A 26,575-nucleotide genomic window follows, 5' to 3' on the forward strand; every position below is an offset into this window, starting at 1 on the left:
GCCACCAGATCGGATCCCTTCAGCTTTGTACCAGGGATGGGCTTGCATGGCTACTGTCAAACTTTCCCACCCTTGCTGGGAGGATGAGCAGCTCCTAACTCCTGCCTTCACTCTAGCCATCCTCACCACCAATACTTGGTCACAAAGCCCTTGTTGCCCCCCTTCTTTTGACTCCAGCCCCGAGAGGCTGCAGACAAATAAGGTGTCTCTCTCTCCTGCAGAAAGTATGGCTCTCTGCCTCCACTCAGGCAGCAGAGCATTTTAAAGTAAAGGGGCAGTGGGAGCTGAGTGAAGGAGGCAGAGCCAAAGCAGATTGCTCTTTTCTCCTGGCTGGGACCCTGTTTTTCTGCAGTGGGCACTCTTTTGGCCAGAAGAGAGAGAGCATATTGCCTCCACAATTCAGGTCCCCACTTTACCCACCTTGCAAGGACTGAAGACTGAGTCAACCTTGAGCTGGCGATGAGATTTGAAGCACTGACCAACAGATCTACAGTCAGCTTCATTGGCTTGCAGTACATCACTCTACCTGCAGTACGACCCCGGCTATGATTTAACATGAATTCAAATGGTGACAATGGAAGGATACGATTAATTTAAACAATTGGAATTGTTTTAGAAACTTTACTATTCAATTATAATTCAAAACACACATGGAGTGAAGAAAGATACATTACAACAGATAAATCATTACTGCAAAGTATGTGATTTTATAGTACATGTAAACCATACAAAAATGGACACCAACATAAAGAACCTTAATGTTGTTTTGGCATTAGATGTTCTTTGGTGTTCATAGCAGGCCTCAGAATAATAATGTAGCACTTGGGAATAAAGATGCAGCCCAGTAAACCAAGGCAGGAGGCCAGGATGGAGAAGATCTGCACGGACACCATGTATTTCCCCTTGGTACTCAGATATGCGGGAACAAAGGAGATCCAAACACTACAAAATACCAACATGCTGAAGGTGATAAATTTGGTTTCATTAAAGGCCCCTGGCAGATTTCGAGCCAGAAATGCCACCAAGAAACATATGGCAGCCAAAAAACCCATGTAGCCAAGAGCAGAGTAGAACATGGTGACAGAGCCTTCGTTACACTGGAGCAGGATATGTTCTGGTTGGGAACGAAAATCAGAATCTGGGAATGGGGGAAAGATTCCCAGCCATATCATGCAGATGCCTACTTGAATACCAGAGCAGGTAAAAACAATAAAGTTGGCCAGACTCTTCCCCAGCCATTTCCTCATGCTGCTGCCTGGTTTTGTAGCCAGAAAGGGCACCACCACCATTACAGTTTTAGCCAGCAGGGAAGACCGAGCAACTGAGAAAACAATACTGAAAATGGTTTGTCGAAGGAGACAGGTCAATTTCACGGGGCGACCGATGAATAGAAGTGAGGTCAAGAATGAAAGCAGGAGTGAAATCAGGAGGATGTAAGTGAGTTCACAGTTGTTGGCTTTGACTATGGGAGTGTCTCTGTATTTAATGAAGATTCCCAGAATAAAGGCAGTTGCTACGGATAAATCAATGGCAAAGAAAACTAGGATGAATCCCAACAATTCTTCATAGGATAAGAAACTTATCCTTTTGGGGACACAGCGATCTCGCTTTTTATTGGAATATTGATGATAGGGACACTTTTCACAATGAACTGCATCTGAAAAAAATTGTTAGCAAATATGTGTTTTTTCAGCTGTAGGAGCATAATATCTGCATCAGAAATCAATTTCTTCATTTTTAAAGAATAATATGATATTTCTGCCCTGAGACATCTATATGACACAGCATAAGTTAAAACAATGAATACACTTTTTAAAGGCTGAAGAGGACTGCACTTATCAGCTCTCTAAACATATCCTCTTTCCCAAAACCAAGCAAGAAATTAACAACTCAATAGAAAGCTGCAATCTTTTAATGCTCACATCATCATACAAAATTTGGTGATAGTGCCCAATCTTTGAAAGGTTTGTGGATGCCTTCAAGTAATGTCATTTTTTTCTTGCTGCTTGATACGGTCAAAAATTAATAGAGAATAAATTTTTTATCCTGATATTTTGTTGGTTTTTGGAGCTACCTAATCTACCTTCCTGTACAGAGAATGTTCCTTCCACACACAGAGAACAGTCGTAGCAGCAAACTGGGGCTCCCTGTCTCACAAGCTTGGCATAACCTGGGGAGCAACTTTCTGTACATCTAGAATAAGGCACCATCTAAACATAAAAAGAAAGATTAATCAGGGCAACATGTGAATTAGAAGGATTTACTGAAATCAACTGTCTTCCAGAAGCTAAGGAACACATTGAGCAAAATGAGTCAAGGAGTAGTGGCATGAACTTTAATTACTCTGCTTGCAAGGAGCAAATGAAAAGTCATTCTCTTTCTCTATCAATCTCCATTATAGATCCCAAAAAAGATTCGTTGCCTTGTTTCTTTTTCCAAAAGAAAGTAGTTCCATTGCAAAAGGTGTTTCTCCGTAGGGCATATTAGAATGCTATAACTTTTTTTTTCTTTAACTTTACTTTATGAAAGAAACCTCCAACATCTTGCTTTCTTTTGAGTCCCTGTCTTTCTCTCCAATAACTGATCATTGTATCATCATATGCAAATTCCTTTTTTAGCTGCCCTCATTTCCCTTCCCAAATCCTTTCATAAATAAATATATATATATATATATATATATATATATATATATATATATATATATATATATATTCTGGATTTTCTTCCAAATTTGCTTTCTCAAAAGACCACTGATCTCCCCCCCCCCCCCCCGAAGATGTTTTGCTTCTTATTCTAGAAGATTCTACTGTTCTGACTGAATGGCAAAATATGCAAGGATTTATATTTGTTGCAGTCATCTGGTCATTAGCAATCTTTCTGAAAGTTGTTAAAGCCACTTGGAATTTATCTGTGCCCTCAGGGTCACCTGAATAGTACAAATGAATTTGAGACCTTCCTGCAATTGCTAAATCTATATCCTGTTTACAATACAGTCTTATTGGCAGTTCCAAATCTTTCCATCCTCCGCCATTCAGTCAGAACTGAGGAAGCTTCTTGGATGAGAAATAAAACATCTTCAAGGGTAAATAAAGTCCAGGTACTTTAGAAAAAATAGTTTTGGCACAACCATGACCTGGAGGACTGAGACTCTCCACAGATATTCTCGTTTTATCCTTAGTGAAAACAAGATAATTTAATTAACTATAAATTACAGCAACACATTCCAGTTTAATAATGTAGACAGCAAATCCCACAGTACAAGGCAGCAGTTTTCAGTGTATGATATAATATTGTAAAACCTTTAAGGTAAAATGATATCTAATCAAATAATGAGGCCTTAAGTTCTTTTTTTGGGGAAATTATCCCAATTTGCCTCCATAAGAATTATTTCTTATTGTCCGTCTGGAGTGGATTGGCTGATAAATTTGAAAAATAAAATAAAGAAAGAAAGAAATTTCTGAGCAGCAAAATTCCACATATGGAGACAAAAAGAAGAGCAAATTGCAAGCAGTCTTAATTACTTTGTTAAATAAAGTTGGCCATTGGATGGCACTTTGATTGACAAATATCTTGACTTCTGAGGAGCCTTGTCTTTCTACACTCCCAATTTTCACCCCCACATATGATTTGTTCCAAACTGTTGTCCAGTGCATGATATCAAAGTCAGAAACAGGAACTCCATTTTCATCAAAAGAAATCCCATCTCTTGAAATATTGTGGTGTTGGAAGTTCCTCAGGAACCTATGAAGCTGCATAAAAAACAGAAAGAAACATTACAATTTGTGCCTTTTGAGTTTTTCTTGCTATTATTCTGGAGTGGAGGTACTCTGAATAATTCAACCTCTTCGAATCACCACTACAGTCTGAAACAACTTTCATGTGAAGCTTTTTCTCAGTCTTTCTCCTGGAATTTACTGCTCTTTTTCATATCTTTATCTCACATTCTTGAAGGCATGGAATAGATAACACCAGCACCATTAGGATGGGGAGAATCAATGCAACCTCAAAGAATACAGATTACCTGCCATGACCGAACAATCTGTAGTGGTTGATGGTCTCCAACCTGACTTTTCCGCTTACTCCGTTGGGAGGAAGAGGCAGCACTGAAGACCCAGGCCACAATTTGAATTATTTCAAAAAAACTGGAGGAATCCTGAGAGAGGATTCTTACAATCACATCATGGGATGGAAATTCCCAGTTCTCTTTTTCCCTGCATTTTTCCCAAACTTTCTTAGATAACACAGGACTTGGATAAGAACATTGGAATGCTTCCTTTCCATACAATAGGATCATAGATGCATAAGAATTAAAGTCATAATACTGATTCCTTCTCTTTGTCTGGATCAGGAAGGAAAACAAAGCATATTTATTTTGGAGATCAACCAAATGGTTAAACATATTTATACTTTCAGCTGTCAAAGTTGTTGCAAGCCAAACTCTTCCCACAATGGGTTCATTAGTCTTATCAAACATTTGTATTATTACTGCTAATATTCCTAAGGCCTGATAATCTAGTTGACATACTATAATTTTTATTTGACTCTTGATAAGAGAAAGGAACATTTCTCTTTTTTCTTGCATAAGAGTGTCTCCGGCATTTGACTTTATATTTGCTTCTGGAACAGTTCCTGAGAGAACAATGCAAATCCCATTTTTTAGGGCAAGAACTTCCAAGCGTCTTTTAAATTTTTCTCCTTTTTCATTGTCCTTAAAAAGTAAGCCGATCCACGTCCATTGGAAATGCAGGAGCAGCTTGACAATTGCTGAGTAAGGAGGTTCTTGGTTTGGGGTCATCCGATATGAAAAAGGGAAATGATGATTTTGCACAGCCATCTGGTTGATGACACTATAGTTGATCTAAGATAAAAGAGAAGGCATTGGGAGTTTTTTTCAGTTTTGGTGCTAAAAGTCATGTGGTAAATTTGAGGACCTTTCCCCCCTGTGAGAGAAGTTCCAAATGATAACTACATGAATTTTGCTAGTTCCTTTGATTTTCTGTCATGTTTTCTTTTATGCTCCCTTTAAAATCAGGGAGCTCTGAATTATCTCTGGGTGATGTTCATGGGTGGTCCTCAATGAAATCAAGTGACATCCCTGCCCTAGTCCAACCCCTTGCTCAAGCAGGAAACCCAAGATCATTTCAGACAAGTGACTGACTCCATTCTCTTCTTTAAAAAACTCAGTGATGAAGCACTCACAATGTCTGAAGGAAAGATGTTTCAATATTTAATTGACCTCAAAGCCTTAATCCTAGATTGCTTCCTTCCTTTATTAGTTTTCATCCATCTGGTGCTTTGGAAAATAAATTAATCTTATCCTCTTGGCAATTACCACCCCATAATAGCTATCAGGTATGTTAAGCCTCTTGTTCTATAGTTCCTCCATGTAATTTTGCCACCTCTTCCTAATCTCTCCTCTGTCTGTTAGGTCCCTGCCATTTTAGTCCTTTATCATGCCCATCCTTGCATGAAACATTTGTTTCTTATCTCCGATTTTCTTGAAGAGATTTCTGGTCCTCTCTATTCTATTGTTTTCTTCTATTTTTTGCACTGTTCATTTAAGAAGGCATTCTTATCTTTTGTAGCCATTCTCTGGAATTCTGCATTCAATTGGGTATATATTTCTCTTTCTCCCTTGCATTTCACTTCCCTTCTTTTCTCAGCTATTTGTAAAGCTTCCATAGACAGCCATTTTGCTTTCTTGCATTTCTTTTTTTTAGGGGGGGGGGTGATTTTAGTTTCTACCTCTTGTACAATATTGTGAACCTCCATCCATAATTCTTCAAGTATTCTGCTCTATCAGATCTAATTATTTTCCTGTATGTTTTTTGCACTGTTCATTTAAGAAGGCATTCTTATCTCTTCTAGCTATTCTCTGGAATTCTGCATTCAACTCAGTGTACATTTCTCTTTCTCTGCAGGCTACTTCAGCAAATGCTAGCTGTAGTTTAACAGTTCAAATCACCATTCTTCCAAGGTGGGTAAAATCAGGCCCCAGATTGTTGGGGGCAATATGCTGATTCTGTAAATTACTTAAAGAAGGCTGTTAAAGGACTATGAAGCAGTATATAAGTCTAAATGATGAGACAAGGTGACGCACTGGGTAGAGTGAGGTTAGAATAAGAAGCAAAGGATGGAAACTAAACAAGGAGAAAAGAGAGCCGGGGTGGTGCAGCAGGTACAGTGCTGTACTGCAGGCCACTGAAGCTGACTGTAGATCTGCAGGTCAGCAGTTCAAATCTCATCACCGGCTCAAGTTTGACTCAGCCTTCCATCTTTCCGAAGTGGGTAAAATGAGGACCCGGATTGTGGGGGCAATATGCCGGCTCTGTTAAAAATGCTATTGCTAACTTGTTGTAAGCTGCTCTGAGTAAAGGACTAGGAAATTTGAGAAACTTTTGCCTTGAAATCCAAACAAACATTTGGAAGTCAAACACTGGAGAGGTCTGAAGACAGAAGCCGGCAAGCTGCACACAGAGAGAGAGACAGGGATAGAAGCGAGCGAGTGAGAGAGCTGAAGACAGAAGCCGGCAAGCTACAGAGAGAGAGAGAGAGAGAGAGAGAGAAACAAGGACAGGAGCAGGCAAGCGAGAGAGCTGAAGACAGAAGCCGGCAAGCTACACAGAGAGAGAGAGAGAGAGCTGGGGACAGAAGCAGGCAAGTTAGAGGGAGAGACAACTGAGGAGGGGAATTTATCTTAAATTGTTTCGGTTCTCAACCAAATCGGTTCTCAGCAACATTTCCAGAACAAATTATGGTCAAAAACCGAGGTACCACTGTAAATGCTATTGCTATTTCCTCAACTATTTGTAAAGCTCCCTCAGACCACCATTTTGCTTTCTTTCTTTGCGATGGTTTCAGTTGTTACCTCTTGTACAATGTTGTAATTCCTCAGGTATTCTGTCTATCAGATCTAATTCCTTAAATCCATTTGTCACATCTACTGCATATTTTCAAGGGATATGATTTAGTTCCTACTTGACTGGCCTAGTGTTTTTCTCTACTTTCTTCAATTTAAGCCTAAATTTTGCAATGAGAAGCTCATGATCTGAGCCATAGTAAGCTCCTGGTCTTGTTACTACTGACTGTATAGAGCTTCCCCATCTTTGGCTGTAGAGCACATAGTTAATCCAATTTCTCTGTGGCTCATCTGGTGAGGTCTATATGTAGAGTTCCTACATATTTCTAGCTTATGCCACATTGCAAGATCTAAAATGGACACCTAACACGAAAAAATTCATCAAAAAAGAAGGTTTTTTCTCTGCCAACTCATAAAGCTCAAAATTCCCAAAAAGTTGCTGATTCAGTTCTACAGAGGAATTATTGAGTCTGTCACCTCTATAACTGTCTCATTCGGTTCTGCAACCCAACAAGACAGACACGGACAAACAATTGCTACCAACCTGTCTTCTGTTGAGGATCTCTATACTGTATGAGTCAAAAAGAGGGCTTTGAAAATATTTACAGATCATTGACATAAATTGTTTCAACTTCTACCCTCAAAACAACACTATAGAGCACTGCACACCAGAACATCTAGATACTAGAACTATTTTCCCCAAATGCCATCACTCTGCTAAACTTATAATTCCCTCAACATCGACAAACTATTTACTGCACTACTATTGATCTTCTCATTGTTCCAATCAGCCATCTCCTCCCACTAATGATTGTATGACTGTAACTTTGTTGCTTGTATCCTTACGATTTTCCTTGATTGGTTCCTAAAATGATTTTATTGATTATTTGTACTTGGATTATCATTAAGTGTTGTACCTTATGATTCTTGATGAATGTATCTTTTCCTTTATGTACACTGAGAGCATAAGTACCAAGACAAATTCCTTGTGTGTCCAATCACACTTGGCCAATAAAAAATTCTATTCTAACCTAATCTAGAATCATATCTTGGATTGTTGGAAAAGAGTGTTTGCAATAACCATTGTATACTCTTGACAAAATTCTACCAGCCCGTGTCCTGCATAATTTTGTATTCCAAGGCAAAACTTGTCTGTTATTCCTGTTATCTTTTGGCTTCCTACTTTAGCATTCCTATCCCTCATGATGAAAGGACATCATTGATTATGTTAATTCTAGAAAGCATTGTAAGGCTTTATACTGTTCTATCGGCTTTGGCCCTGTCAATTAATTCCTTCTGGCACTACTAGTACTAACCCTCTTCTCTTCCCCAGTATCATATTGGACACCTTCAGATCTGAGAGGCTCATTTTCCAGCATCATATCTTTTTGCCTTTTCTTACTCTCCATGGGGTTTTCATGGCAAAGATACTGGAGTGGATCGCCATTTCTTTCTCCAGTAGATCATGTTTTGTCAGATCTCTCTGCTATGATGTGTCCATCTTGTGTGGCCCTGCAAGCATAACTCACAGTTTCAATAGACTAGGCAAGCCCTGTACCATGACAAGGTTGTGATCCATGAAAGGAATATATGTGTTTGTGTGTGTGTGGTGGTGGGCTTCATCAGATTTAACAACAAGTTCTATGAGCAGGCATACACATATGCTTTATGAATTTAAATTTATTTCAACTCTTCTAAACTTTACACTCTGACTTTCAATTTATTTGGAGAAATATATAAAAATGCTGCCTTCTAGTGAAATCAAAACAATTTACAGCACAGAATTGATTTTACTTGGCTTTTACTTGGCTTTACCTGTGGAATTTTATAGATGCTCAAGACATTAGATATATGATTAAAGAGTTCAGAATCCATCTCTTCAAGAATCGCCAGTAGGTTCTTTTGTCTTCCACATCTGTAGTTTGGGACATTCTCCTGTCCTGTAGACAGCACATCCAGTATGGCCTCATATGTCATTCTTGCACTGAAAAAGTTCTCATAGATGTTGTAGCCCAGGGTGATGTTGGGTAAGAGCCCTGAATTCTGGTTGATTTCACGAACAGCCAACAAGAAGGGCAGAGTGTGGTTGAAGGTGATCTTACTGCAACACAAGGAATTTTATCATCTTTTCCCCCTCTATATCAATCATTTATATGATCAACTTAAAAGCAATTGCATTCTTTTTGCCGATGATGTAAAATTATTCAATTCTACATATAATTCTGTTGTTTTGCAAAGTTATCATGACTGTCTCTGAATGGTCATCTATTTGGCAGTTCAAATGTCGATTAATAAATGCTCTGTCTTACATATTGGTAAAGGTAATTAGAATTTCAAGTATAAACTAGATGGCATTGATCTAGTAGATGACCCTCACTTTGTTAAGGACCTAAGTGTACTTCCCTCTGACAATTTATGTTCCATTGGTCACTGTAACAGGATTGGGGCTACCTTTGAAGAATGTTCGAAAACTTCAGATCATGCAGAATGCAGCTGCGAGAGCAATCATGGGCTTCCCCAGGTATGGCCATGTTACACAAACACTTCGCAGTCTGCATTGGTTGCCGATCAGTTTCCGGTCACAATTCAAAGTGTTGGTTATGACCTATGAAGCCCTTCATGGCATCATACCAGAATGTCTCCAAGACCGCCTTCTGCTGCCTGAATCCGAGCGACAGAGTTGGCCTTCTCCGGATCCCGTCGACGAAACAATATCGCCTGGCAGGACCCAGGTGAAGAGCCTTCTCTGTGGTGGCCCCAACCCTCTGGAATCAACTCCCCCAGAGATTAGGATTGCCCCCACCCTCCTTGCCTTTCACAAACTCCTTAAAACCCACCTCTGTCATCAGGCATGGGGAAATTGATTCCCCTGCGTCATTTCTGTTTTATGTATGGTTTGTTTGAAATGTATGATTGTTTTTATATTAAGGGTTTTAAATTGTGTTTAACTATTAGATTTGTGCTGTTTTGCTGTTGTGAGCTGCCCCGAGTCTCCAGAGAGGGGCACCATACAAATCTAATTAATAATAATAATAATAATAATAATAATAATAATAATAATAATATTAATTGCTAAAATAGTTTTAAGAGTTGTACACATAATTTTGCAAAGCTTTTTGCCTGGAAACATTGTTTTGCTAATTAGGTCTTATAAAACATATGTTAGATCAGTTTTAGAGTATTGTTCAAGTGTTTGGAATCCCCACCATATATCTGACATCAGTACAATTGAGCAGATTCAGAAGTACTTCATGAGAAATGTCTTGCACTCTTCAATACTGAATAGAAATCCTTATGCTGCTAGGCTTGAAATTCTCAATTTGAATAAATTAGAACTGCATCGCTTGAGGTCAGACCTAGCTTTACATATAAAATTATACATAGTAATGTTTTATTTGTAAAATATTTCTGTTTTAATTGCAATAATATACATGCAAACCACCACTTTAAAAGCCATGTAAATTATTGTAAACCTGATTGTAAAAAATATATGTAATAGAGTTGTCAAATGGTGGAATATTCTACCTGATTCAGTTGTGTCAACTACAAATTTTCACAGTTTCAATCACAAATTGACTTCCATGGCCCTTATTTTATACTTAAGGGGTCAGTAGATGGAGCGTGCATGCACTAAGCAAATTGGGAGAAGCAATAATGACTTGCCTTTCTCAAGGTGAGGAATAGGAGAAATGAACTCATTCCTAGAAAAGATACTGGAGCAGGTAAAACCAATCACAAGAATCCTTGGACGTGCTGACTATTACCTTTTCAGTTCGTGCGTTGGAGGGTTGGAGAATGAAAATTGGTACAATACAGCTCCATGTCTAGACATTATTCCAGTAATCCAGTAGTCTCCTGGCTTGTAGTAATGGAACCACTCCTTTTCTTCTATTATCACCTTTAATGGACATTTCATCAGCATACTGGCACAGGGAATTTGAGACAGAAGCAGAAGCAAAAGCAGAAAGAGCTGTATATGCAGCAGCAGCAACATTTGACTTATACAGTATTCTGCAGGAGATCCTTCCTATAATCTTTTTTTCATGACAGAATTAAATCTCAGAGATCACAAAAGACCACAATTGCAGTGAAGAAAGTTCAGGTTGCCTCAGATCTGGAAGTGTTATCTGCAATTTCAGACTGCAACAGTATTTGCCCAGCTATAACCCAAATTCTGATCCCACCACAGGAGGCTGTTACAAAGCAGATTATCACATGCTATCTATCCCTTTTGTTCTCACATTTATTGACCACTAATTGTTGTGATAGAAATCCCATAAACTTTGTTCAAAGGAGAATAAATAATTATGATTATTTTAATAATTAGAATGGGAATTGGGAATGAGGATAAAGGTGTGCAGTTGGAGAAGAGTTTTGTTTGACTCAAGAGAATAATGCTAAATTGAGAGTCCACAAAGAAACACTTCAGGAAAGTTTGATTGTTTTTTGTCTCCAAACTTATTCTTGAGAATCTAAACATTATAATGTGGAAAAATAGTTCAACGCTTTTAAACTAGGCACTGGAACATTATAATTATTTCTTATTTTGTCTGGTGTGGATGAGGCCATCTTTCTCAATGGACGTTAGATACTTCAGAATGGTTATTTCAATTCAATTCAATTTATTAGATTTGTATGCTGCCCCTCTCCGAAGACTTGGGGCAGCTCATAACAATGATAAAAACAATATTATAATGGCACAAATCTAATATTAAACATAACTAAAAACCTTATCGTAGTTTAAAAAACCAAACAGCAGATACATACCAAACATAAATTATAAGGAGCCTGGGGGAAATATGTCTCAAATCCCCCATGTCTGGCGGTATAGGTGGGTCTTGAGTAGTTTACGGAAAACGAGGAGGGTGGGAGCAGTTCTAATCTCCGGGGGTAGTTGATTCCAGAGGGCCGGGGCTGCCACAGAGAAGGCTCTTCCTCTGGGGCCCACCAGATGACATTGTTTAGTCAACGGGACCCGGAGAATGCCAACTCCTGTTTACTGGATCCGTGTCCCTCCTGGTTGGTTTCGGCCAGCAGGGAGGTGACACGGAGCTGGGCCCAGGAGATTACCAACGCTTCCTTGGGGAGGGGAGTTTTTCCATCACTCTATAAAGAAGCGCTTGTGCGCCCCCTCCTCAAGAAGCCCTCCCTGGACCCAGCCGTACTTAACAACTATCGTCCAGTCTCCAACCTTCCCTTTATGGGGAAGGTTGTCGAGAAGGTGGTGGCACTCCAGCTCCAGCGGTCCTTGGAAGAAGCCGATTATCTAGGTCCCCAGCAGTCGGGTTTCAGGGCCGGTTACAGCACGGAAACCGCTTTGGTCGCGTTGATGGATGATCTCTGGCGGGCCCGGGACAGGGGTTTATCCTCTGTCCTGGTGCTCCTTGACCTCTCAGCGGCTTTCGATACCATCGACCATGGTATCCTTCTGCACCGGCTGGAGGGGTTGGGAGTGGGAGGCACTGTCCTTCAGTGGTTCTCCTCCTACCTCTCTGGCCAGTCGCAGTCGGTGTTAGTGGGGGGTCAGAGGTCGACTCCTAGGTTTCTCCCTTGTGGGGTGCCTCAGGGGTCGGTCCTCTCCCCCCTACTATTCAACATCTACATGAAACCGCTGGGCGAGATCATCCAAGGACATGGGGTGAGGTATCATCAATATGCGGATGATACCCAGCTTTACATCTCCACCCCATGCCCAGTCAACGAAGCGGTGGAAGTGATGTGCCGGTGCCTGGAGGCTGTTGGGGCCTGGATGGGTGTCAACAGACTCAAGCTCAACCCGGATAAGACGGAGTGGCTGTGGGTTCTGCCTCCCAAGGACAATCCCATCTGTCCGTCCATCACCCTGGGGGGGGAATTATTGACCCCCTCAGAGAGGGTCCGCAACTTGGGCATCCTCCTCGATCCACAGCTCACATTAGAACAACATCTCTCAGCTGTGGCGAGGGGGGCGTTTGCCCAGGTTCGCCTGGTGCACCAGTTGCGGCCCTATCTGGACCGGGACTCATTGCTCACAGTCACTCATGCCCTCATCACCTCGAGGTTCGACTACTGTAATGCTCTCTACATGGGGCTACCTTTGAAAAGTGTTCGGAAACTTCAGATCGTGCAAAATGCAGCTGCGAGAGCAGTCATGGGCCTACCTAGGTATGCCCATGTTTCACCATCACTCCGCAGTCTGCATTGGTTGCCGATCAATTTCCGGTCACAATTCAAAGTGTTGGTTATGACCTTTAAAGCCCTTCATGGCATCGGACCAGAATATCTCCGAGACCGCCTTCTGCCGCACGAATCCCAGCGACCGATTAGGTCCCACAGAGTGGGCCTTCTCCGGGTCCCGTCAACTAAACAATGTCGGTTGGCGGGCCCCAGGGGAAGAGCCTTCTCTGTGGCGGCACCGACTCTCTGGAACCAACTCCCCCCGGAGATTAGAACTGCCCCTACTCTTCCTGCCTTCCGCAAACTCCTTAAAACCCACCTTTGCCGTCAGGCATGGGGGAACTGAAACATCTCCCCCTGGGCACGTTTAATTTATGCATGGTATGTCTGTGTGTGTGACTGTTAGCATATGGGGTTTTTTAAATATTTAAATTTTAAATTTGTCTAATTGCTTATGATTTGTTTTTTACATGTTGTGAGCCGCCCCGAGTCTTCGGAGAGGGGCGGCATAAAAATCTAAGTAATAAATAAATAAATAAAATAAACTCTGTGGGACCTTATCAGTTGCTGGGATTCGTGCAGGAGCAGGCGGTTCCGGAGGTACTCTGGTCCAATGCCATGTAGGGCTTTAAAGGTCATAACCAACACTTTGAATTGAGACCGGAAATTGATCGGCAGCCAATGCAGGCCACGCAGTGTTGTAGATACGTGGGCGAATCTGGGAAGCCCCACGATGGCTCTCACGGCCACGTTCTGCACGATCTGGAGTTTCAGAACACTCTTCAAAGGTAGCCCCATGTAGAGAGCATTGCAGTAATCGAACCTCGAGGTGATGAAGGCATGAGTGACTGTGAGCAATGACTCCCTGTCCAAATAGGGCCACAACTGGTGCACCAAGGAAACCTGGGCAAACGCCCTCCTCGCCACAGCCAAAAGATGATGTTCCAATGTCAGCTGTGGATCAAGGAGGATGCCCAAGTTGCATACCCTCTCTGAAAGGGTCAATAATTCCCCTCCCAGTGTGATAGATGGACAGATGGAATTGTCCTTGGGAGGCAAGACCCACACCCACTCTGTCTTGTTTGGGTTGAGTTTGAGTTCATTGACACCCATCCAGGCCTTAACCACCTCCAGGCACCGGCACATCACTTCCACTGCTTCGTTGACTGGACATGGGGTGGAGATGTACAACTGGGTATCATCCGCATATTGATGATACCTCACCCCTTGCCCTTGGATGATCTCACCCAACGGTTTCATGTAGATATTAAATAGCAGGGGGGAGAGGACCGACCCCTGTGGCACCCCACAAGGGAGAGACCTAGAGATCGACCTCTGACCCCTCACTAACACCGACTGCGACCGACTGGAGAGGTAGGAGGAGAACAACTGGAGAACAGTGCCTCCCACTCCCAGCCCCTCCAGTTGGCACAGAAGGATACCATGGTCAATGGTATCGATAGCCGCTGAGAGGTCAAGAAGCAACAGGACAGAGGACAAGCCTATGTCCCAGTCCCGCCACATTTAACAACTTATTGGAGCCTCATATTAAATGTCTTGTATCTTTCAAAGTGTAGAAGACTATCAGTCCTCGTGGTTACAAAAAAGATCTAGTCCAAATTCCCTGGGATATTAATCTGAAATAAGGGTCTATTATTGAGTTCTTCATGATAGCAATATCAATAGCATACTTATAGACCACTTCAAAGGGCTGTTATAGCCATCTCTAAGCAATTTACAGAGTCCAAATATTTCTCAAAATCTGGGTCCTCATTTTGCTGACCTCGAAGGATGGAACGCTGAGTCAACCTTGAGCTTGTAAGAATCGAACTGCCAATTGCAGGCAGCTGACAAGCAGCAGAAATAGCCTGAAATACTGCATTCCAACCACTGTGCCTCCTCCTCCTGATGTGATAACATTTGCTGTCTCATGCATAAGGTACCAAGTAGGGAACCAAGAGATGATGCTATATGGGTGCAATGCCACAATGGCTAAAAGTGAAGGGATAAACATAATTTGAGGACCTGAGCCCATGGTGAATGCTATATGATGCACAAGTATGTGTTTTTCTCCTAAATGTTCACCTGAGACCTCTCTCCATTGCACCTTCCAATACCACTTGATGTGTAAATTAATAAAAAAAATATGTTTGTGCGTGCGTGTGTGTGTGTGTGTGTGTGTGTGTGTGTAACATATTTTGCTGATAATGAAAAGGATATAAATACAGGACATGAAATTGATTTTGACAGAACTTAATTAATTTCCAAAACAGAACACTACAACAAAAGAATAATCATGGAAGCCATTGAGATAGAAAAACACCTCCACAATATGAACAAGCGTGATGATACCTCCGGCGTACCGGACATCTAGAAACCAGCCCTCATTAACAAACATATCCCAGCCATACAAACTGAAACCAGACCCAGAACAACACAGGACATTACCAGCAATCACCTCCACCAGACCCAAACCCACACCCACCCTACAGACCAAATACAACCATCACCCAGAAGCCAAACTACAACAGTGGCCCCAACTGTTGCAGCCCCCTCTGACATGCACACAAAGCAAACTGACATGTACCTTAAACACATGAACAGACCACAAACTCACAGCCAAACAAAAATTGTTACACCCCAGACACACATTACAAAACAGCTAAGTAGCCCGCAAGCTCCAACTACTCAGGATATCACCCCCAATCCACAAATATCAACTAATCAGCATACATCAATTACATCAATGACCCCAAGTGCTACCCCACTGACTCACCAGGAAGTTTCAACACAGCTTGCAGCTGCTGAGCCAGCACTCCACACCCACCCACCAGTATTTATAGAGGGAAGTCAGGTCAGGTCTCACTGTGTTCGCCCTAGCCCAAGGGCAAAAGCACCAGCATAACCCGATTATGCCAAGACCTTCATATATATGAAACATGTGATACATATATATATAGCAATATATATATATATAGCAAATACATGTGATACACACATACATACATACACACATACACACACCGTATATATTTGAGCATATGTCGAGTTTTTCAGCACCAAAAATGTGCTGAAAAATCCGACCTCAACTTATACTCAAGTCACTGATGGCGCTCGGGCACTGCAACGGCCCGAGCGCTGGCAGCAAGGGTAGACTGGACCCACCAGGGCATGGAACCGTTTTGCCGATGGAGCCAGGTGCCGGAGTTGCTGGGAGTGGAGCAGCCAAGAAAGCACAGGGAAATCTTCTGGCCACAAAGGTTTTTTTCCTCTAAATGTCCAAGGTCATTTAAATGTCCTCTAAATGTCCAAATGTCTAAAGCTCCCCATTCCACTGCCAGCCCACCATGTGACTCTGGAGGGGGGGGAGGCTGAGCGCTCTGCCACAAGATTTAAAGAGAAAGGCGGAGAGAGGGTAAGGCAAGTTTTGGAACATTTTACAACATCTAGCATGCTTTCCCTGTGATGCCCAGCAAGCCACGCCCACAGAACTGGTAGGGAACACTTTTGAATTTCACCCCTGAATTACAACCATTATTTCTTTATCAGATAGGACAATTAAAACTGTAGGGAAACACTGAATTTTCTCATGCACTAATCACAGCAAAGATCTGATTCCCACATTCAGGAATGGCTATATAGATTTCCAAAACAAATGTCTGGCTTCGAGGGCACTTTGTGGGAGAAAAAAACCTGGGAAATTAATAGCAAAGTAGGTCCCCCAAAACATGGAGGTCTATGACAGCCTGGGAGGTTAAACAGGATTGGACCTGATATGGGTTTGAATAGGATCTTTTCAATGCTCATTAGCCACCTACCTTCCTGGATTGAGATTGATGGAAAACAGTCATTAGAAAAAGTCAACATAATAATGAGATAAGGTCAATATAGGCTTTTTTGTTCTGTTTTGTGGTGACTTTCTTTACCCGAAACCTGCCAAAGAATTTCAGTGAAGCCAAGTGGATCACCTACAGCGTGCTGGTCCTCCAATGCCATAAATAATGCAAAGAAAGGGGGGGGGAGAATGAGGACTCCTGATTTTAGAAACAATGTTTTTGTACAGCTCAATTTTATTGGTTACTTGCATTATAACATAATGTCTTGGTGGAATTTTCTATTTAGCTGTTCAAAACAATCTTTGTCTTTCAATGTGGTTTCTGAATAATAATGGTTAGCTACAGGTAGGCTTCTATTAGCAATCACATATACAACAACTATTCAAATTTGGGATTGTGTTTAACAAGTGTTACTCATGACTGGTTGTCAAAGTCAGTGGTCCGCAAACATTCCAACCTTGCAGCCCAGCCTGGTGCAGAATGGGGCATATGAATGGCAGAGGCATGTGCATGCACACAGCTCTATTTATTCATGTGAATGGTGATTGCACTCATGCACGAAGCCACACTCGCATGAGTAGATGATGCTTGAGTGGAGGGTGCTTGTGCTTGCAAATGAAGCTCCATTTGCATAAGCGGAATCACCCTTTGCACATGAGAGTGGAACTTCATCTGCAAACACAAGTGCCCTCTTCTCACATGAGTGAAGCTTCATGTGCTCATGCTTGCTCATCTCTCCCCCAGATCAATAATGGGAATTCCAGTAAGCCCGCATGATTGCAATCTGGTTACAATCAAGTAGTTCTCCGTTATAATGGTTGCAACATCACACAGTGCCATGAAAACTGTTAGAAAGCTTCCTTTCTGGCTTTCCATAAGCAACATCAATAGGGCAGATGGTAGGGAAACTTCCAAGTTAATCTCACAGCATTTACCCCCAAGAAGCTTCACTATGGAATACAAGATCCACAGATATTGTACTCCATAGTGTACACTTGGGATGCAGCATCCCACTACTTGCCCAGTTGCACTTGTGCCTCAATGCAGCACTCCTTCGTCAGCTCACATGCACTCCTATTGTGCCACAGCAATTTGTCCTTTATTCCCATGATCCCACCTCACTCCATAGCACTCACCCATTCACCTACCTGCTTACAAACCACCCAGGACTTATGAGTTTCTACCAGCTTCTTGCAGGAAGTGGCATGTTGCTGTCATTTGAGATCTTTCCTTAATGTCCCACAATCCTCCAAAACAGCAATGAGTATTGCCAAGTTTGCCATCACAGGATACCATACCTGATGCTCACATCACTTAGAGACAGAAAATCTGTCCCAATTGCTATTGTTAAGCAAGAACTATATCTATATTGAGACTGAGGAAGTAATTTTCAGAATTTATCTTATTTGATACAAATAAGAAGCCGCCACTTTCTCCCTGCCTCATCAAGGCACCCACAATCCCAAATGCAAGTGGACTCTTGAAGCAGGTGGAGTTCCATAGGTGATCGCCCTGATGCTTTCTGGCCCATGACAGTCCTGGAGCTAAAGCCAGGAAGAGAAGAGAGGGGTGGTGGCGGCATCAACCATGTCCTTGTCATGTGCCATCCCAGAGCGCGGTGTTTGAGCTGTAAGTGCCCTTGGGGCAGGGAAAAGGTGGCACTGCCTGGGGAGCCAGTGAATGGGCATGCCGGGTGGTCCCTGAACCTCACCAGGAAGGTAAGCTAAGAGGCAGCCACGCCCAGAAGCAAACAGGTGAAAACCATGCTGTCAGCTGCACATGGTTTACAGCATAGCCCCTCAACTGCAAAGTCTGGTTGGGAAGGCAGAGGGCAGAGCAGTGCATGGCTACTGTCAAACCATTCCCACCTCTCGCTGGGAAGATGAGCAGCTCTTAACTCCCGCCTCCACTCTAGCTGTTCACACCACTAAGTCTTGCTCTTATCGCCCCACTACTTTTGACTCCAGCCCCGAGAGGCAGCAGACAAATAAGATGTCTCTATCTTGCAGAAAGAGTGGCTCCCTGCCTCCAGTCAGACAGGAGAGCATTTTAAAGTAAAGGGGTGGTGGTTGTGGAAGCTGAGTGAAGGAGGCAGAGACAAAGGGGCTTGCTTTTCTCTCCTGGCAGAGAGCTGGTCTTTCTTCAGGAGGCACACTTTTGGCCAGAAGAGATAGAGTAAGCGAAAGGTTGCTACATGAACCCCCACGGGACTGGTTTGGCTCCTCTGGGCTGGCTGTGGCAGCATTTTAAAACATGTTCCTGCCTGCACAAAGGCTGTGAACCATTCTTTCTGCAGAAGCAGAGTGAGCGAGGGAAGGAGGTAGCGGTAACAGGCACAACCGAAGGGGCAGCGGGAAAAGTATATCTAGCCTGCTTTCAGAAATTTTATTAATGTCCTTATTTAACATGAATTCAAATGATGACAATGGAAGGATATGATTAATTTAAATAATTGGAATTGTTTTAGAAACTTTACTATTCAATTATAATTCAGAATACACATGGAATGAAGAAAGATACATTACAACAGATAAAACATTACTTCAAAGTATGTGATTTTATAGTGCATGTAAACCGTACAAAAATGGACGCCAACATAAAGAACCTTAATGTTGTTTTGGCATCAGATGTTCTTTTGTGTTCATGGCAGGTCTCAGGATAATAATGTAGCACTTGGGGATAAAGATGCACCCCAGTAAACCAAGGCAGGAGGCCAGGATGGAGAAGATCTGCACGGCTACCATGTATTTCCCCTTGGTGCTCAGATATGTGGGAACAAAGGAGATCCAAACACTACAAAAAACCAACATGCTGAAGGTGATCAGTTTGGTTTCATTAAAGGCCCCTGGCAGATTTCGAGCCAGAAATGCTACCAAGAAACAGATGGCAGCCAAAAAACCCATGTAGCAAAGAGCAGAGTAGAACATGGTGACAGAGCCTTGGTTACACTGGAACAGGATGTGTTCTGGTTGGGAATGAAAGTCAGAATCTGGGAATGGAGGAAAGATTCCCAACCATATCATGCAGATGCCTACTTGAATACCAGAGCAAGATAAAACAATAGAGTTAGCCAGACTCTTCCCCAGCCATTTCCTCATGCTGCTGCCTGGCTTTGTGGCCAGAAAGGCAATGACCACCATTACAGTCTTGGCCAGCAAGGAAGACACAGCAACTGAGAAAACAATACTGAAAATGGTTTGTCGAAGGAGACAGGTCAATTTCACGGGGTGACCAATGAATAGAAGGGAGGTCAAGAATGAAAGCAGGAGTGAAACCAGGAGGATGTAGGTGAGTTCACAGTTGTTGGCTTTGACTATGGGAGTTTCTCTGTATTTAATGAAGATTCCCAGAATAAAGGCAGTGGTTAGGGACAAAGCAATGGCAAAGAAAGCCAGGAAGAATCCCAAGAATTCTTCATAGGATAAGAAGCTTATACTTTTGGGGACACAGAGATCTCTCTTCTTATTGGAATATTGATGATTGGGACACTTTTCACATTGGACTGCATCTGAAAATAATGGTTAACATATATCTGTTTCTGCAGCTGTAGGAGCATAATATCCGCATCAGAAATCATTTTCAAAGAATAATATAATATAGACTGCCTTGGAATATCCATATGACACAGCATAAGTTAAAACAATCAATACACTTTTTAAAGGCTGCAAATGACTGTGATTATCAGCTCTCTAAACTTGTCCTCTTTCCAAAAACCAAGCAAGAAAGTAACAACTCAATAGAAAGCAGCAAACTTTCATTATTTATTTTAATGCTCACATCATCATACAAGATTTGGTGATAGTGCCCAATCTTTGAAAGGTTTGTGGATCCCTTCAAGAAATGTCATGTTTTTCTTGTTTCTTGATCAAATACCATCAAAAATTAATAGAGAATAAATTTTTTATCCTGATATTTTGTTGGTTTTGGAACCACCTACTCTACCTTCCTGTTCAGAGAATGTTCCTTCCACACACTTGGAACAGTCATAGCAGCAAACTGGGGCTCCCTGTCTCACAAGCTTGGCATAACCTGGGGAGCAACTTTCTGTACATCTTGAACACGGCACCTTCTAAACATAAACAGAAAGATTAGTCAGGGCAATATGTGAATTAGAAGGATTTACTGAAATCAACTGCTTTACAGAAGCTAAGGAACACATTGAGCAAAATGAGTCAAGGACTGGTGGCATGAACCTTCATTACTCTGCTTGCAACTGCTTCCTTATCTCCATTATAAATCCCAGAACAGATTCATTCTTATTCTTTTTTCCAAAGGAAAGTGGTTCCATTGCAAGAAGTGTTTCTCCTTAGGGCATATAAGAACGCTGTAAATTAAATTTTGTTTCTTCAACATTACTTTCTGAAAGAAACCTCCAATATCTTGCTTTCTTTAGAGTATCTGTCTTTCTCTCCTATAATTGATCATTGTATCACCCTTCCCAAATCTTTAGTGATATCTTTTTCTTAAAAAGTGCGCTAAACCTTTCATATTCTGGATTTTCTTCCAAAGGTGCTTTTTCAAAAGACAACTGAGTTTCCCCCCCCCCTTGAAAATGTTTTGCTTCTTATTCTAAAAGATTCTTCAATTCTGACTGAATGGCAAAATATGCAACAATTTATATTTCATGCAGTTATCTGGTCATTAGTAGTATTTCTGAAAGTTGTTGAAGTCACTTGGAATTTGTATATACCCTCAGGGTCACCTAAATAATGCAAATGGGTTTGAGACCTTTCTGCAATTGCAAAATTTATATCCTGTATAAAATACAGTCTTTTCAGCAGTTCCAAATCTTTCCATCCTCCACCATTCAGTAAGAACTGAGGAAGCTTCTTGGATGAGAAAGGAAACATCTTCAAGGGTAAATGAAGTTCAGGTATAAAAAAAACACTTTTGGCACAACCAAGACCTGGATGACTGAGAGTCTACACAGATATTCTCATTTTACCCTTAGTGAAAACAAGATAATTTGATGAACTATAAATTATGGCAACACATTCCAGTTTAATAATGTAGATTGCAAATCCTGCAATACAAGGCAGCAGGTTTCAGTGTGTGATATATTCTTGTACAATATCTAAGCTAAAATGATATCTAATTGATTAATGAGACCTTAAGTTCTTTTATTTGAAAATTATCTCAATTTGCCTCCATAAGAATTATTTCTTATTGCCCGTCAGGAGAGGGGTGGCTGATAAATTTGAAATATAAAATAAAGAAATAAATAAATTTCTGAGCAGCAAAATTTCACATATGGAGACAAATAGAAGAGCAAATTCCAAGCAGTCTCAACTACTTTGTTAAATATAGTTGGCCAGTGGATGACACTTTGATTGACCAAAATCTTGACTTCTGAGGAAGCTTGGCTTTCTATGCTCCCAATTTTCACCCCCGCACATGATTTGTTCCAAACTGATGTCCAGTGCATGATATCAAAGTCAGAAACAGGAACTCCATTTTCATCAAAAGAAATCCCATCTCTTGAAATATTGTGATGTTGGAAGTTCCTCAGGAACTTATGAAGCTGCATAAGAGAACATAGAAAAAATATTATAACTTGAGCATTTATTCATTGTTTTTCTGGCTAATATTCTGGGTTGGAGACACTCTGAATAATTCAACCTCTTCAAATCATTACTACAGTCTGAAGCAGATTGAGTCAGCATTTCATGGGAAACATCTTTTAGTCTTTCTCCTGGAATTTACAGCTCTTTTTCATATCTTTATCTCACATTTTGAAGACATGGAATACATAATACTACCACCATTAGGAGGGCAATTATCAATGCAACCTCAAAGAATACAGCTTACCTGCCATGGCCGTACAACCTGGGATGGCTGATGGCCTCCTACTTGAATTTTCCTCTTCCTCCGTTGGGAGGAAGAGGCAGCACTGAGGACCCAGGCCACAATTTGAATTATTTGAAAAATACTGGAAGGATCCTGAGAGAGGATTCTTGTAGTCACATCATGGGGTGGAAATTCCCAGTTCTCTTTTTCCCTGCATTTTTTCCAAACTTTCTTTGATAAAACAGGACTTGAATAAGAACATTGGAATGCTTCCTTTCCATACAATAGGATCATAGATGCATAAGAATTAAAATCATAATACTGATTCCTTCTCTTTGTCTGGGTCAAGAAGGAAAACAAAGCATATTTATTTTGGAGATCAGCAAAGTGGTTAAACATAGTTATACTTTCACCTGTCAAAGTTGTTACAATCCACACTCTTCCTGCAATGGATTTATTAGTCATATCAATTATTTGTATTATTACTGCTAACATTCCTAAGGCCTGAGAATCAAGTTGGCATACTATAATTTTTATTTGACTCTTGATAAGAGAATAGAATATTTTCGTTTTTCCTTGCATGAGAGTTTCTCCAGCACTTGACTTCACATTTGTTTCTGGAACGGCTCCTGAGAGGACAACGCAAATCCCATTTTTTAGGGCGAGAACCTCCAAGTGTCTTTTGAATTTTTCTCCTCTTTCATTGTCCTGAGAAAGGAAGCCGATCCACGTCCATTGGAAGTTAAGGAGCAGCTTGATAATTGCTGAGTAAGGAGGTTCTTGGTTTGGTGTCATCCGATATGAAAAAGGTATACAATGATTTTGCTCAGCCATCTGGCTGATAACACTATAGTTAATCTAAGATAAAAGAGAAGATATTGGTGGTTTGTGTCAGTTTTGATGCTACAGTCATGTGGTAAAACTGAGGGCCTTTCCCCCCTGTGAGAGAAGTTTCAAATGATAACTGCATGAATTTTGCTAGTTCCTTTGATGTTCTGTCCTGTTCTCTTATATGCCCCCTTTAAAATCAGGGAGCTCTGAATTATCTCTGGGCGATGTACATGGATCCTCATAGAGTACACCTTTCTGTCACATTATAACTCCCAGGAGCCCATTTTTGCTGGCAGAACATTCTGGCCACCATAGGGGCCCCTGACACAAGTGATATCATGCTCACCATACCCACATTGGCCATGCCTCCCCTGAGATCAAACACAACCTCAATGAAATCAAGTGACACCCATGTCCTGCTAAAAACCCCTGCTCAAGCAGGAGACCCATTATCATTTCAGACAAGTGACTCCATTCTCTTCTTTAAAAAACCCAGTGATGAAGCACTCACAATCTCTGAAGCTGCCCAAACAGTCAATTAACCTCAAAGCCTTAATTCTAGGTTTCTTCCATCCTTTATCAGTTTTCATCAATTTATCAGTTTTCATCCATTGTTTCTTGTCCTACCATCTTGTGCTTTGGAAAATAAATTTCTTTAATTCGACTTCTATGCTGTCCAATTCTGAAGGACTCAGGGTGGTTTACAACAATATAAAATTACAAATACAATAAAAAGAAACCAAATATATAATCTAAATCTATAAAACCCTAATTAAAGCCCATAGTTAAACCACCCAATCAGTATACACGCATATCATTTATACAATTTGCTATTGATGGATGTCAATTAATGGGCCTCAGGCCTGCTGGCAAAGGCAGGTCTTCATGGCCTTACACAAGGCCAGTTGGACGGGAGCAGTATGGATATCAAGGAGGGGGGAGTTGGTTTCATCAAGGGGGGAGGGGTTCCATAGACCCAGGGCAGCAACAGAAAAGCCTACCCCATGGCCCCACCCATCTCTTTTGCTTTGTTGTCAGGACCTAGAGGAGGCCAACTCTGTGTGCCGTTATTGGTCTCTGGGAGGTATGCATCAGGAGATGCTCCAGCAAATGGTCTGGCCTTGAGCCTTGTAAATTGGTATACTAGTGTATACTATGCTTGATCATAAACAAAGGAAAAATAAATTTAAAAATTAATGTTTATTTATTTATTTATTTTGCCCAGAAAAGCCCCCCCCCCCCCAGCTGTGTGCAATTATGTTCACTTTATATATAGATTAGGCTGCAAGTTCCAAATTACATCCTTGTTTTTAGAATAGATTTCTTGCCTATGACTAATTGTTTGGTTATCATGTTCTTCTTCATATTCCATTTGCATAAAAATCATAGACTGCATCTGTATGTGTGTGATGGTGCCCTGAAACCGACCCTGTTCAAATCTGTACTCAAAGTTCATCCATGCAATCAATATATCACAGTAGTGATATATTGATTCATTGATTGCATGGATGACATGATATGTGAGATATGATCATATGTGATGTGATATGTGATATGATATGTGCAATGGCACATATTACCTTGCTTCATGGCACAGTAATCCAAAATGACTTTACAATATGCACCCTGTTGAAAAATGACATGTAGTACACAGAAAAGTAAGTAAATGATACCCAGACAATTAATTTTATGCAAGAAATCCATTGTACTAAAAACAAGGATGTAATTTGGAACTTGCAGCCTGGTCTACATATAAAGCGAATATAATTGCAAACAGCCTGGGGTGGGTGGGCATTTCTGAGCAAAATAAATAAATAAACATTCATTTTTAATTCCATTTTTCATTTGTTTATCATCAAGCATAATATACTATAGTATACCAATGCAATAGATATTTAAAAAAAAAATTACAGTAGCTAAAATCAACATTTTTTTTTGTCTGGGTCGAATAGACCCGGGAACATAATTGCACAAGGGTGGGGGTGGGTCTTTTCTGAGCAAAATAAATAAATAAACATTAATTTTTAATTTCATTTTTCATTTGTTTATGATCAAGCATAGTATACTATACTATACCAATGCAATAGGTATTTTTAAAAAGTAGTTAAAATCAATATTTTTCTTAATCTGGGTCAAATGGACCGGGAACAGAACAAGTGTATAGAACAAGCAAAAACTAAGCACCCCCCAAAAAATACTAATAGAAAGAAACCCTCAAATGAGACAAAGTCATGCAATTTCCAGATTCAGATATGCAGGAAATTTTTTTTACAGGGTCTCAAACTTCATTTCGGGTCACATACGACTGCAACAGAACAGAAGGGTTATGTGTAAAGTTTGCAATGAGAAGGTCATGATCTGAGCCACAGAAAGCTCCTGGTTTATTTCTACAGACTGTATAGAGCTTCTCCATATTTGACTACAAAGCACATAGTTAATCCAATTTCTCTGTGGCTCACCTGGTGATGTCCATATGTAGAATTTGTACATATTTCTAGGTTCTACCATATTGCAAGATCTAAAATGGACACCTAACATGAAAAATGTCATCAAGGAAGCACAACAAAGAATGATCTTTCTCTGCCACTTTGGGCAGCCCAAACTGCTCAAAGAGCTGCTGATACAGTTCTACAGAGGAATTATTGAGTCTGTCATCTGCACCTTTATAACTGTCTAGTTTGGTTCTGCAACCGAACAAGAAAGACACAAACAATTGCTATCAACATGCCTTCCATTGAGGACCTGTATCATGTATGTGTCAAAAAGGGGGCTTTGAAAATATTTACAAATCACATGATGCACATAAATTGTTTCAACTTCAATCCTCAAAATGATACTATATAGCCCTGCACATCAGAACATCTAGATACTAGAACAATTTTCCCAAATGCCATCACTCTGCTAAACAAATAATTCCCTCAACACTGTCAAACTATTTACTGCACTACTTTTAATCTTCTCATCAATCCCCTCATCTCCTCCCACTAATGACTGTATGACTGTAACTTTGTTGCTTATATCCTTACGATTTTCCTTGACTGGTTCCTAATATGATTTGATTGATTATATTTTTACCCAGACTATCATTAAGTGTTGTACCTTATGA

At 40.9% G+C, this 26,575-nt stretch overlaps 2 protein-coding genes across 2 annotated transcripts; both read right to left on the bottom strand.

Moving 5' to 3' along the window:
- Window positions 1-755: 755 nt before the first annotated feature.
- LOC139159349 (vomeronasal type-2 receptor 26-like) lies at window positions 756-10,781 on the bottom strand. Its single transcript, XM_070736669.1, has 4 exons — window positions 10,624-10,781; window positions 8,675-8,960; window positions 2,084-2,210; window positions 756-1,657 (listed from the first exon to the last, which is right to left on the bottom strand). Exons 1-4 carry the CDS (start codon window positions 10,779-10,781, stop codon window positions 756-758), a joined length of 1,473 nt encoding a protein of 490 aa, XP_070592770.1.
- An 8,676-nt stretch (window positions 10,782-19,457) lies between these two features.
- Window positions 19,458-23,103, bottom strand: LOC139159350 (vomeronasal type-2 receptor 26-like). The gene is made up of 4 exons (XM_070736670.1): window positions 22,660-23,103; window positions 22,145-22,372; window positions 20,794-20,920; window positions 19,458-20,359 (listed from the first exon to the last, which is right to left on the bottom strand). The coding sequence occupies exons 1-4, from the start codon at window positions 23,101-23,103 to the stop codon at window positions 19,458-19,460; spliced, it is 1,701 nt and encodes a 566-aa protein (XP_070592771.1).
- Window positions 23,104-26,575: the final 3,472 nt, after the last annotated feature.

The sequence above is a fragment of the Erythrolamprus reginae genome, chromosome 2, assembly GCF_031021105.1.
Source record: "Erythrolamprus reginae isolate rEryReg1 chromosome 2, rEryReg1.hap1, whole genome shotgun sequence".
Classification (NCBI taxonomy): Eukaryota; Metazoa; Chordata; class Lepidosauria; order Squamata; family Dipsadidae; genus Erythrolamprus; species Erythrolamprus reginae.